Raw genomic sequence first — 12,914 nt, 5'->3', positions numbered from 1 at the left:
CATACAGTAACAGCTCCAATATGTAATTCCTATTTATGGAACAATAGCCATTTCATTAAATTCCATACAATTACATAAAACATGGGTTTTGCAAAAGAAACTGCTGCTTCTGATAATGATTATAGAGAGCTGTTAGGGAAATCCAACAAGTAGTCAGCTTCAAGGGACAGCTGTCCCAGTGCTTTTTTATGGTACAAATACAAAGAAATTCTGGACGAAATAATTTTGGCACTAACTCATCACTTGAATAGAAATGCCAAGGCATTTACAATGCAGAGGGTTATGTCTGCACAAGGGGGTACCCCAGGTTAATCAAGATGGCTCTATATGCATGGATCTGATTCCAAAAGTGGTCAGAGCCTTTGCATTGCACTGCAGCATACACGTAGAACACATCTGTGTATAGCCTGAGTATCTCTAGCATGGCACACAAATGTATGGCTACATTCTGCAATGGCCTTACAAGAAACAGCTCCAGTAAGAGTTTATATTTAGAATAACAGAATAGAATCATTAAGCTTGGAAAAGACCTTCAAGATCATAGAGTCCAACCTCTGACTGAACACCAACCATGTCAACTAAACCATAACACTAAGTGCCACATCCACTCATTTCTTGAACACTTTCAGGGATGTTGACTCCACCACCTCCCCATCCAGCCCATTCCAATGCTAAACAACCCTTTCAATGAAAAATTCCTTCCTGATGTCCAACCTGAACCTCCCCTGGTGCAATCTGAGGCTATGTCCTCTTGTCCTATCACTAGTTGCCTGGAAGAAGAGATTGACTTTCACCTGGTTACAGCTTCCTTTCAGGCAGTTGTAGAGAGTGATAAGGTCACCCCATGAGCCTCATTTTCTCCAGGCTAAACACCCCCATCTCCCTCAGCTGCTCCCCATAAGATTTGTGCTCCAGACCCTTCATCAGCTCTGTTGTCCTTCTCTGGACACATTCCAGCACCTCAATATCTTTCTTGATGTTAGGGGCCCAGACCTGGACACGGGATTCAAGATACAGCCTCAACAGAGTGCAGAGGGACAATCACCACCCTAGTTCTGTGGCCACACTATTTCTGATACGAGCCAGGATGCCACTGGCCTTCTTGGCTACCTGGGCACACCGCTGACTCATGTTTAATGGGCTGTCGACCAGTCCTTTTCCACTGGGCCACTTATCAGCCACACTTCCCCCAGCCTGTAGCACTGCATGGGGCTGTTGTGATCCAAGTGCAGGACCCAACACTTCACCTTATTGAACCTGATACAATCGGCCTTGGCCCAACAATCCAGCCTGTCCAGATCCCTCTGCAGAGCCTTTCTGCCCTCCAGCAGATCCACACTCCCATCCAGATTAGTGTTGCCTGAGAACCTAGTCAGGGTGCAATAGATCCCCTTGTCCAAATCATCAATAAAGATATTAAACAGAGCTCCCCAATACTGAGCCCTGGGGAACTTCACTAGTGACCAGCCACCAACTGGACTTAACTCCATTCACCATCACTCTCTGGCCCTAGCCATCCAGTCACTTTTTAATCCAGTGAGAAGTGCGCCTGTCCAAGCCATGGCCTGCCAGCTTCTCCAGAAGAATGCTGGGGGAGACAATATTGAAGGCTTTACTGAAGTCCAAGTACATAATACCCACAGCCTTTTGCTCATCCACTAGGTGGGTCACCAGGTCATAAAAGGAGATCAGGTTGATCAAGAAGGACTTGCCCTTTCTTAACCCATGCTGGCTGGAGCTGATCTCCAGGTTGTCCCAAACATGCTATGTGATGGCCCTCAAGATGACCTGCTCCATGATCTTCCCTGTCTTAGAGGTCAGACTGACAGACCTATAGTTCCCCAAATCCTCCTTCCAACCCTTCTTGCACATGGGCGTCACATTGGCCAACCTCCAAACATCTGGGATCTCCCTGGTTAACCACAAGATGGAGGGGTTTGGCAAGCGCTTCCGACAGCTCCCTCAATCCTGTTGGGTGGGTCCCATCTGGCCCCAGAGACTTTGAGCATCTAAGTGGCACAGCAGGTCACTAACTACTTGCTCCTGGGTTACAGGGGGTTTATTCTGTTTCCCCTCCCTCTCTGTCTACCAGCTATGGGGCTGGGGTACCCTGAGGACACCTGGTCTTACTGTTGAAGACTGAGGCAAAGAAGGCATTAAGTACCTCAGCCTTTTCCTCATCCATGGTTACAATATTTCCCTTTGCATCCAATAAAGGATGGAGATTTTCCTTGGCCCTCTCTTTTTTGTTTATGTATTTTAAAAACCACTTTGTAGTATCTTTCACAGCAGTGGGCAGACTGAGTTCTAGCTGAGCTTTCATCATTCTGATTTTCTCTCTACATGACCTAATGACATCCCTGTACTCTTCCTGAGTTGTCTGCCCCTTCTTCCCAAGGCCATAAACTCTTTTTTCACCTGAGTTCCAGCAAAAGCTCCCTATTCAGACAGGCTGGTCTTCTTCTCCAGCAGCTCATCTTTTAGTGATAAGGAGAGCCTGCTCCTGTACCTGTAAGATTTCCTTCCTCAGTACATCCAGCCTTCCTGGACCCTTTTTACACAGCACTGTGCAGTATACATAAATATACCACCTTGAGTCCACCCAAAAATTAACTCTGTTGCACCATGTTGTGGAGAGACTAGTTTGGAATGAGGTAGCTTTTGAAGAGAAAGCAAAAAAAGTCATGCTAATGTGGATCTCACTCCCAGATCTGCATCAGTTCAGGTCAAGTCTTCACACCACTCCACAGCAAGGTGCAATGTACCTATGAATAGAGTCCTGGCATGGCATAAAAAAGTAAAAATGGAATATGAAACTGGGGTGTAGTGTTATGGGAGGAAAAAAGCAAGAAGTAAGAAAAAAAATGGTATTTCATCTCCATAAGAATCTCAGGCCTGTCATCACATTCATGCCATCTCTCCTGACACACACCATAAGCACTGAAGTGCCTAACAGCTTCCCTTTTCTCTGCCTTGCCCTTTATTTTTTCTGTCTTTGAAAGCACCCTCTGCTAATGCTGGTGTCAGGGAGCTTCTCAGAACGCCATCATCGAGGGCCAAAGATTTTTATGAAACCAAACAGACTCTCCTATGAAGACAAGCAGAGAGAGTTGGGGCTGTTCAGCCTGGAGATGAGAAGGCTCCCTTCCAGTACCTAAAGGGGGCCTTCAATGGAGAGGGGCATTTCACATGGGCATGTGGGGATAGGACAAGGGAGAATTGGTTCAAACAAAGACAGTAGGTTTAGATTAGATACTAGGAAGAAATTCTTTACTCTGAGGGTGGTGAGACACTGGATTGGGCTTCTTTACTCTGAGGGTGGTGAGACACTTGGGTTGGCTAGAGAAGTTGCAGATAATCCATCCCTAGAAATGTTGAAGGCCAGTTTGGATGGGGCTTTAAGCAACCTGGTCTAGTGGAAGGTATTCCTGCCCATGGCAAGGGGGTTGTGATCTTTAAGGACCCTTCCAACCCAAACCATTCTGTCGCTCAGGGACCGCTGCTACATAATGATTTCCACTGTTCCCCTGAAATAATTTGAACTTTGAAGAGGGATAAGAGCCTCTAATATATAACTTTATTAAAAAAAAACAAAACCCAAACAGCATATTAAGTCTTATGAATGTTTTTTGTGGTTTTTTTTAAAATCTCAGAGAACTGTTTTGTAAAGGAATCAATAATTTAACCACAATGCCTCTATCTCAGAATCAGCACTAATGAAGATAAAACTCTATGAAGACAATGGATGTGTAAATTATTTCATTGTACATTACCTAAAGCGTAAGCACAAAAGGTGGTAAAAGCACTGAAAAGCCACACCCAAGTGGGAACAAGTCCAGGACTGGTACCTGAAATAAATGGGGTAGTGAGTCAGTGTAAGAGTAGTTAACATCAAAGAAATCCACCAAGATATGCACATATGAACAAACAAGCTGCCACTGATTAACCCACTGCATCAAACAGAGCGAAATACTTCTTTCTGACCTTCAGGCATCAGTGAGCTCTGCCAAATAAGCACTGAGCTGACGTTAATGTGTGTACACCTTAAAGGAGAGAAGGTAAGGTAGAGTTGTTCTGGTCCTGAAATGACTGTAGTATTGCACTAAACAATTACAGTAACTAGGCAAAAATTTTCACAGGTCATGGAAAGACTATACATCAACAAATTAGTTAATGTTTATGCAATATCTAGAGGCAAAAAAAAAGAGTAGTTTTCAAGCCTGATAGTGTCAGCCTGGGGTTTATGCAGCAGTTTTACCACACAGGTCTGAACAGGAAGTTTTTGTCCTTAGGCTAGGACAGATATTAGCACCTTTTTTTTTTTCCTCAAGAAAAAGTAAAAGAAAGTTGAATTGGACAGATCCCAGGGTTCTGTTCTTGCTCTGCTGATAGCATTAACCTGAGGTTATTGCTCTTTTAAAGAAATCAATCCTTTTTCCAAAGACTGTTCTATTTAAGCTAAACATAATCCAGCAAGCACTGCACCAACAACTAAACAGCACTAAACAACTGTAAAAGCAAAGTCCTCTCAGGTTTCTGGCACTAAACACAGGGAATTCCTCAATACAGAGGTGCATCCTTGCTGAACAGGGAGATGCCAGCACCTAAAGCAGTGCCCTGACTACCTTCCTCTCAATGCTTCATCTTGCCATTCTGAAAGAAAACATGGCAATTCCTGACTCCTAGCTGCAAATCTGCAAACTGTAGAATGAAAACCAGATGTTCAGGAAATTAAGACTTTTATTTCTGATCCTAGGTATGGGATTGATATATGATACTCAAAAGGCTCATTGGATTGCATGAACGTTTTCAGTCAATTGAGAAATGATGGGCCTTGTTCTCAAGTGAAATCGAGAAGAGGCTTGCAAACTGCACATAGAGGTCTCAGCTCTAACAGACACAATCACCCTTTGAAATGTCTTCAAGTTCCATGTACATCTACTGTGAATGTATCAAAATAACATCATCCCATTAAAAAGATCTGTTCTGGATGCTCTTTTATTACAGAACTTGGTAAGTATCAGCTGCATTGAAAAAATACCACCCCAAGTATTTAAAAATGAGGCCAGACAACTATACAACAAGCTGGCCCTGAGAACTTAATGCTCATACTGGATTACTTCTGAACCAAATCTGCTAACAAGTATCCCTGCCTCTAGAACTGTTATGATAAACGTACAAACAGCCCACACCTAAGGGCACCTCCTGAATCTAACCACAGGCGTAAAAAAAGTAAGGGCAGCTAAACACAGTTGTTTCAGGAAACAGAAGTGTTGTCTTCACTGAGCTTTTTATATACCTACAGAATATATGTACATTTATATATCTTTTAAATATTAATCCCCTGGAAGATGCTTACTCCTTTCTGTAGGCTCCAAGAGCTGGTCTGAGAAGCTCAGAACTGAACACGCCCTACAATCAGCTCCAAAAAGCTTCTGACTTGGTCTACCATGAGGAGCAAATAGGGACTTGGACTTTGAAACTCATAATTTGGAGAGACGTTTACTGAGAAACTGTGTCTTCTTTGTCTAGAAGCAGTTCTCAGTGCTGGGTATATGTGTGCGTGGAGTAATGAAAGGGAAATTAACTCGTTCAGGCATCAATTTAGGTATTAGGAAATGTGAAACCAATGAAAAATTTATGCAGAACATTGGGGTAGGTTTTGGCTGTGTATTTAAAGCCTGAAATAAACTTTAAATAAAATGAGATATTATCATAGACTTCAAGCAGCATATGCTGAAAGCCATTTTAGGGATAAAATGGAACAAGATTTTTCAACAAAATGATCTAAATTTATAATGCCATGTGTGAGGTCAGATTCTCCCATATGCACATGGAACCTCATTAAGGGAATGCGTGGAAGATTCAAGTGTCTGATACCTCCCTGTAACATTCAGAAGTGTAAGTAGTTCACATACTCTGAAAAATTAAGTGAGGATATTTACCTGAGGCAGTGTAGTCCCAGTCATAAAAAGAAATTAGAAAATAATTAAATAAGATCATGCCAAATCCAGAGAATGTTAACAGGTTGGGAGCAATCCACAAAGGCACTATCTGTTAAAGAGAAAGAAAAACATCTCAGAAAAACTGTATTTCAAGTTGTATGTCTTATTTTAATTAAACATTTCTTATTAGGAAAGAAGTCTGTACATGACAGCAGCAATGTTCAGATTGGTGCATATTTTCCCATTTTCAAATTATAGTAGAGTTTTCACTTCTGAAATTTCTCTTCAAATGCAATGATTTTGCCTGATCTTCGTGACTGCAGCAAGAATGGCATTTAAAAACGCTGTATTCCCTCTGTTGTACGTTATCCTTACTTCCCCGGGCACGTAGGAGAGCTTCCTGCGATCATCTGTGTCAGAACTGAAAGAGGACTGCAGCACCCCAGTGTGGTAACTCAGCATCCACGTGGCAGGATGTTTTAAGCATTCTATTCCCACGCTGTAACAAGGAAATTTCCCTTTCTAAAATACTGCAATAATTTCTAACTCACAACATCAACAAAATCAGCCCCTGAGCGTGTCACACTTTTCGATTCAGAAGATCTCCCCGTTACAAGCAGCTCCCTACTTCTCTAGATAGTAACTTTCTACCAGCGTATCCCTTAAACTATAAACACTCCATTAATTCGTTTTATGTTTTAGGGTGCTGAAAAGGACACTGTCTCACCTAAACCTCTAATTCTTTGCTCCCGTAGCCATTCTCAGCCACTCCTCCCCTGCAGCTTTAAGGTGCTCCTTACACTGCAAGCAGGATCTCTTTTGGGAACACTCTTGCCAAGTAACAGTTTCCCGGCAAATTTTTTTTTAATCTCTTTTGGGAACACTCTTGCCAAGTAACAGTTTCCCAGCAAATTTTTTTTAAATAGCATAAACAGCTTTCTCTATGATTTTTAGACAGTGTTTGGAGATATACTGTCAACTATTACCATAACTCAGACATATTATTAATATATTTAAAATAAAAAAATATTCAAGGCTTATAACCAAATTCTTTGAGGTGTCTAAGGAATAAAAATGTCTATAAAGTACTTCAACACTATAAAATATTACAAGACAATACTGGGAAAAAAAAAGTCCAGTCATTTCAGATACTAATAATAGTTTTGAAATCAAATGTTTTCTTCATTTCTCTGGACAAACTAGGTGGACAGACAGACAAATACATACTAATTTGTATACATCTTTACATTTCCTATATCCTATTACTATATGAAAAATTTACTCATAAAATTCAAATGCTTGGACTGATTAATTATCCTGACTAGATCCTCTTTTTCTATTCAGGAGAAATTGGTGTACAGTCTGCAGTGTAAACTTCCGCAAAACAGATTTAAATTCCTGAAGATTTTCCCGTTACGTTTCTTAGACGTTTTCTATAAAAACATTGAGAAAACTACTATATCTGATAGCTGCTTTCCTTATCACCAGGATTTTATCTCTAATTTTAAAACACTGTATGTCAGCTCTTACAGTATTTAAAACACATCATGGAATGCATACAGCTACAATAAAAAAAATTAACATATCTATTATTCTGAGGGTTCCAAAGCCCAAATCTAAACCTCTAAGTAAAGGGAGAGCAAATATCCTCTGAAGTTCCTTTTGGAGAACACCTAAGAAGGAACCTTTCACTGCACAGTTCCCTGTTCTTACACTGACTGCACACTCGGCATGCAGCAACAGTGGCACATCTACCTGAGGATGCAGAAGATCAAACTCCTGCTGGGGAATTTAACTGATGCTTATGACCTTACATGAAATAAGAAGGACAGACACTGAAAAAAATTCTAGATTTGTCTCTTTAAATCCAAACCATAGATCAGAACAGTGTGCTAAGACACTGTGGATGATACATGGATATAGGGATGCCATCAATGTATTGTTTTAAGATGACTGACTTCTTCTGTACTACTCATAAGAGCCATTGACTATTAAATCAAGTGGGGTACCACAGACATCTGCTTTCTAATTATGGCCATCGTTCTAAATAGTCACGATGTCATTATTAAGTTCGTACAGGAAATAATTTATGCTTATACCATGCAAACACAACAAAGCTTTTTTTTAACCCACTTTCTTGCTAACATCATGTATTTTAAGAAGGAAATCATCAAAGGATGTTGTTGTACTTGCAATCTCTTCGGCAAACAGACACGCCATGAAAAAGTTACAGGAGTTCTGTCCTCAGGAAAACACTCTCCTGCAGTTAAACCGCTAAGCATGTTCTTTTGAATCTTACAGAACCTCATCTGTCTGGGTATTTGGAAAGTGTTCCAGGTGCAAAATCCCTTTTGTTATATTTAATGCCCCTTATCCTTTTTGCTGGCATTACACTACCATCACCCTATTTCATAACTCAAAAATCACAGGGTGTTCAGGACTAACTTCTTACACATCCTGGTAAAATACAGCCTGAATTTACCAGTATCCTATAGAAGGATAGACTACAATCTTTATTATAACAGACAGGAGAAGGAGAAGTCCAATGCATCAATGCATGACATGATTAATACAACTGCAGGTGCCTCTGGGGAGAACCCCATTTGCCCTCTGGAAAAACCTTTGTATGCTTGAACTTTGCAAAAAACTTTTAGTTCCATAAAATATTGATTTCTGTTTTAGCAGATCTACAGCCATTCACACTAAAAGCCTTCAAACAAACAGCAAATGCTTTAATATACCAATTATTTGGATAATAAACAGTACATACTTATATAACACACTGTTCAAACTTAACTAAGTCACTTGAGACCACTAAAATTCTACTCCTGTGCAATTCTAGTGATAAAATCAAAATTCATAAAGGCAACAGAGGGAAGTTTAATTGACTTCAGTGAAGCTGCCATACACCTGCGTATCCCAGTGGGATTTCCTCCTTTTCCTCTCATTGTCCTGCACAAATGTGATTTCTCATGAACACAAATACAGGAGGAATACGCAGTTCATGTAGTAGCTAATACTACCCATTATCTGTCAGAGAGCACAAGACTGGGTTTTACTATAAAGTACAAATCTCAATTAAAAGCAAAAGGATGGAGAATTGAATTAAGATGTAATACCTATAGTTGCATAGTCAGAATAGTTTTAAATAATATGCAGAAAAAGTTAATCACTACCCTGTAGTGTCATATCCTGGCTTGTATCAGAAAGTGCGGCCAGCAGGGCCAGGGCAATGATTGTAGCCCTGTACTAGGCACTGGGGAGGCCACACCGTGAATCCTACATCCAGTTCTGGGCCCCTCACAAGAAGGACATTCAGGTGCTGGAGCAAGTCCAGAGAAGGGCAACAGAGCTCGCAAAGGGTTTAGACCACAAGTCTTATGAGGAGTAGCTGAGGGAGTTAGGGTTGTTTAGCCTAGAGAAATAGAGGCTCAGAGGGAACCTCATCCCCCTCTACAACTACATGAAAGGAGGTTGTAGCCAGGTGGGAGTTGGTCTCTTCTCCTGGGTAAGAAGTGACAGGACAAGAAGAAACAGCCTCAAGTTGTGCCAGGGGAGGTTTAGATTGGCTGTCTGGAAAAATTTCTTCACTGAAAGGGCTGTCAAGCATTGGAACAGGCTGCCCAGGGAAGCGGTGGAGTCACCATCCCTAGAAGTATTTAAAAGATGTGTAGATGTGGCACATGAGGACACAGTTTAGTGGTGGACTTGGCCATACTGGGTTAACATTTGGAGTCGATGATCTTAAAGGTCTTTTCCAACCTAAATCATTCTATGATTCTATAATTCATATAATTGTTACCATAGTTTGATACAACATGAAAAAGCTGCCATGGACAGGTGTATGTCACGTTACTTAAAGCCCATTATAGAATCCAAGCATGAGACATCACCCTTCACATTCTGCTTCAGCACCAGATGCAACATGTTTCTAAGCACACATCTAAAAATCACACTCAAACTGACTCAGGCACATGACAATACATAAGAAAGATATTCTTGGAAGAAGAGAGGAAGGTAATGCTTAGGATTTCCAGGTGAATTTCTCCCTTAAGAGTGCAAATTCTTTGCTTTCCTAGCATCCCCACCACAGATAAATGAGGTGGATTACAACAACATGTTTGCAGCTCACAAATTCTCAGGCCTTCTTTAATGTCAAGCTCTTCCTAATTTCTCATAACATAGGAAATGCATCTTAAAATGAATGATAACGTCTCCTAACATAGGAAACAAGACTTCCAATAAATTCTGTATTATGGAATACAGAGGAACTTGTGTTGCCATCAGGACTAAGCTGACACATGAAAGGCAAGACCCAAATCCAAAGCCTTTATTCTCACAGATTTATGGGGTTTTTTGCTTGGTTCAGTGAATTTCAGGTTGCTTTTTTTTTAACCCCTCTAGAATCTGGTAAAAATAGTCCATGTGGAATGCTTATTTTCACCAGATTAGAAAATAAAAGATAATTGAATCATACCTGAAAATGGATGTATCAGCAGGTTTAAACTGAGTCAAATAACCTTTCCCAGGCATCAAGATGCAATCTTGTACTGCCCAATTTTGAATGAACATACTAGGTGCAATGTTTTCTCAATTATCCCAATCTCCCTACAGCAATGCACTGTTCTATTTAAATAAGACTATATATTGTAAAATGTAAATTCAGTAATATTTCCCACATCACAGAATATTATAGTCTAGGACACACTCATAGCTCAGTTATAATGCTTACAACAGGTACAAGCTACACAAAAACTCAAGGATGAGTATTCAAAATTTCTCCTAAAAATAAGACTTAATCACATGTATTATGATATCACTGGTTTACTTGCACTCCAAGAGAAAAATGGTATTTTGGTAATCAGATGACCAGAATTTTCTTGAACTGAGTTTGGAATAACAGTTACTGCCACATCTGATTTCAGTATCTGGCCAGTAACAAAACCATCACAGCAACTTCAATTCTTACTAATATTTTTACAGTTAAATTCTGGCCGATAAGTTTGGTGCTCTCCCAGTTCTCAGTTTTATCTCTAGGAGCAACCAAGCTGATTCTACTGCAATCTCTGTTATATACTGCTTTTCCCTCTGTGCATTGCCAGCTCCTCTGCAGGACTCTGATTCTGCATAGCAGTATCTTTTAACTTTAGGATGACTACTTCTACAAAAGCTGAGAGCAATATAATTTCCCTTTAAATCCTTGTAATACATCACTGAGAATTATTCTGTAACACTCTTGCACCAGAAAGCAAAGCAGAACATTCATTGCTGAATCTTCAGGGCTCAAACCAAACCAAATGGCAAAGTACAGACAGCACCCACTCCAGTCCTAGGTTTTGTACTCAGATCTCCCAGGTTTTCAGTCCTGTGCTCTGGTTTGGGTTCTCCTCCATCAGGAGGTGAACTAAACTGTGCTCACCTAAAATTCAATGAGGTTTAAAAGAATCTAGAGAGGTTACATTTTTTATGGGCTCTATCACACTATGCTACGTGGGCACATTCAAGAATGTTTCTTTTCTTCTGGTAAACCCCTGCAATCATTAGAAGAACTTATCTCCAAAGTAAGTTTTGCACTAATAATACTCTCCCTTCAATTTGATAGCAGATGACTACCCATAGATCTTCTAAACCAAAGTGCAGTTACACAGTAAAGCCTCTGCTCATCTCCTGTGCTAGATGGCAGAGCGCTGGAAGGACTTTTCTGCCTCATTGTTTTCCTCAGTATTATGATGGGAATGAAAACTGTCTCTGAATTGAATTACTGACTTCAGAGTCACACCTTTGAATCGCTTGCTTCCCATACCATGTTTGGGTTGGTTTTTAATTCTTCCGTTAGGTCATCTAAACACTTTTGATTAAATTACCTTGAGGTTAAGAATGAGAGATGATGATTTTCCTGCCATATCAAGAATAAGCAACACCTGAATTATAGAACCCTAAGATGGCAGATCCAACACCGCTCTGACCACATACATCCTTTTTTGTTTGTACAGAGGTTTGTTTTCAACTCTGCTCCAATCTAAGTGTTTCCTCTAACGAGGCAGATGCAGAAGTCATTGCTTCCTTGGAGATCAATAAAGTTCATATTTATCTGAGACAAAGCTTTTATTTTTTGCCAACAACAGCATAACTAATTGTGAGCAGTTTATTTTTAAAAACTGCAGATTGTAATGCATTCAAGAGATGCCATCTTCCAATCGCTGTGGTGATCATGGTAACCGCTCTCATTTTCAGCTTCTTAGAGAAACGCTGAGCTCCCTCGAGCAAGTACCCCTGGGAGAAAATGAGACGGTGCTTGCATAAAATCATATGCACAGCACAGAGGTAAAGCCATGCTGCTGTTAGGCAGCATACGCTGCACAAAAATAATTTGTACTAAGTAAAACCTGCCATGTCTGCAAAGCTGTTTAATGAAAGATGTACAAATGAAAGATGTGAAAAAGCAATGGATGCCTTTTCTATAGCAAACAGAAAAAACCCCTAACAAACCTTCTTTTCCAAAAACCCCACCTCATCTCAAAATAACATACTCATCTTAAATACAGCTATATATCCCACAACATTTGTTACCTTTTATCAGACGTCTTAATTTCAGCTTTACTAATCAGTGTGTATTTTTTCATGAACATACATGCTATATTTAAAATAAATTCTTACATTAACATGTGAAATTTGAATTAAATAGCATTCTTACCTTAATAATTTTGTTCCAGATGGGCTGCATAATGTACACCGATAAAGGATTTGTATCCACAGCACTGTACTGTGAATAAAAAGCAAAGACATTAAACAAAAGACTGAACAATGCCTATTTTTTCAGCACTGTATATCCCTTCAGCATCCAAGAGCAATCACTCTGAGTGTGACTGGTGTAAATTTATTTTATTCTGATGACCATTCATACAGGTTTAATTTAATTTAAAAGCACTGGCTCATTTACAATTACCCTGTTAGTGACTCTATATACTA

At 40.1% G+C, this 12,914-nt stretch overlaps 1 protein-coding gene across 1 annotated transcript in view; it reads right to left on the bottom strand.

The window, feature by feature from the left end:
• Nucleotides 1-12,702, bottom strand: part of LOC103811414 (ethanolaminephosphotransferase 1-like) — a 40,590-nt gene extending 27,888 nt beyond the window's left edge. Inside the window, exons 1-3 of the mRNA XM_009084383.1 lie at nucleotides 12,640-12,702; nucleotides 5,946-6,054; nucleotides 3,774-3,848 (exon numbers count right to left, since the gene is read on the bottom strand). Of these exons, the coding sequence (XP_009082631.1) occupies nucleotides 3,774-3,848; nucleotides 5,946-6,054; nucleotides 12,640-12,669 (214 nt within the window). The 5' untranslated portion in view covers nucleotides 12,670-12,702. The remainder of the gene's footprint in view (nucleotides 1-3,773; nucleotides 3,849-5,945; nucleotides 6,055-12,639) is intronic.
• Between the last annotated feature and the right edge of the window lie 212 nt (nucleotides 12,703-12,914).

Source organism: Acanthisitta chloris, unplaced genomic scaffold (genome assembly GCF_000695815.1).
Source record: "Acanthisitta chloris isolate BGI_N310 unplaced genomic scaffold, ASM69581v1 scaffold12091, whole genome shotgun sequence".
Lineage (NCBI taxonomy): Eukaryota > Metazoa > Chordata > Aves > Passeriformes > Acanthisittidae > Acanthisitta > Acanthisitta chloris.
The sequence above is the reverse complement of the archived record's forward strand: the minus strand, read 5'-3'. Positions and strand labels throughout refer to the sequence as shown.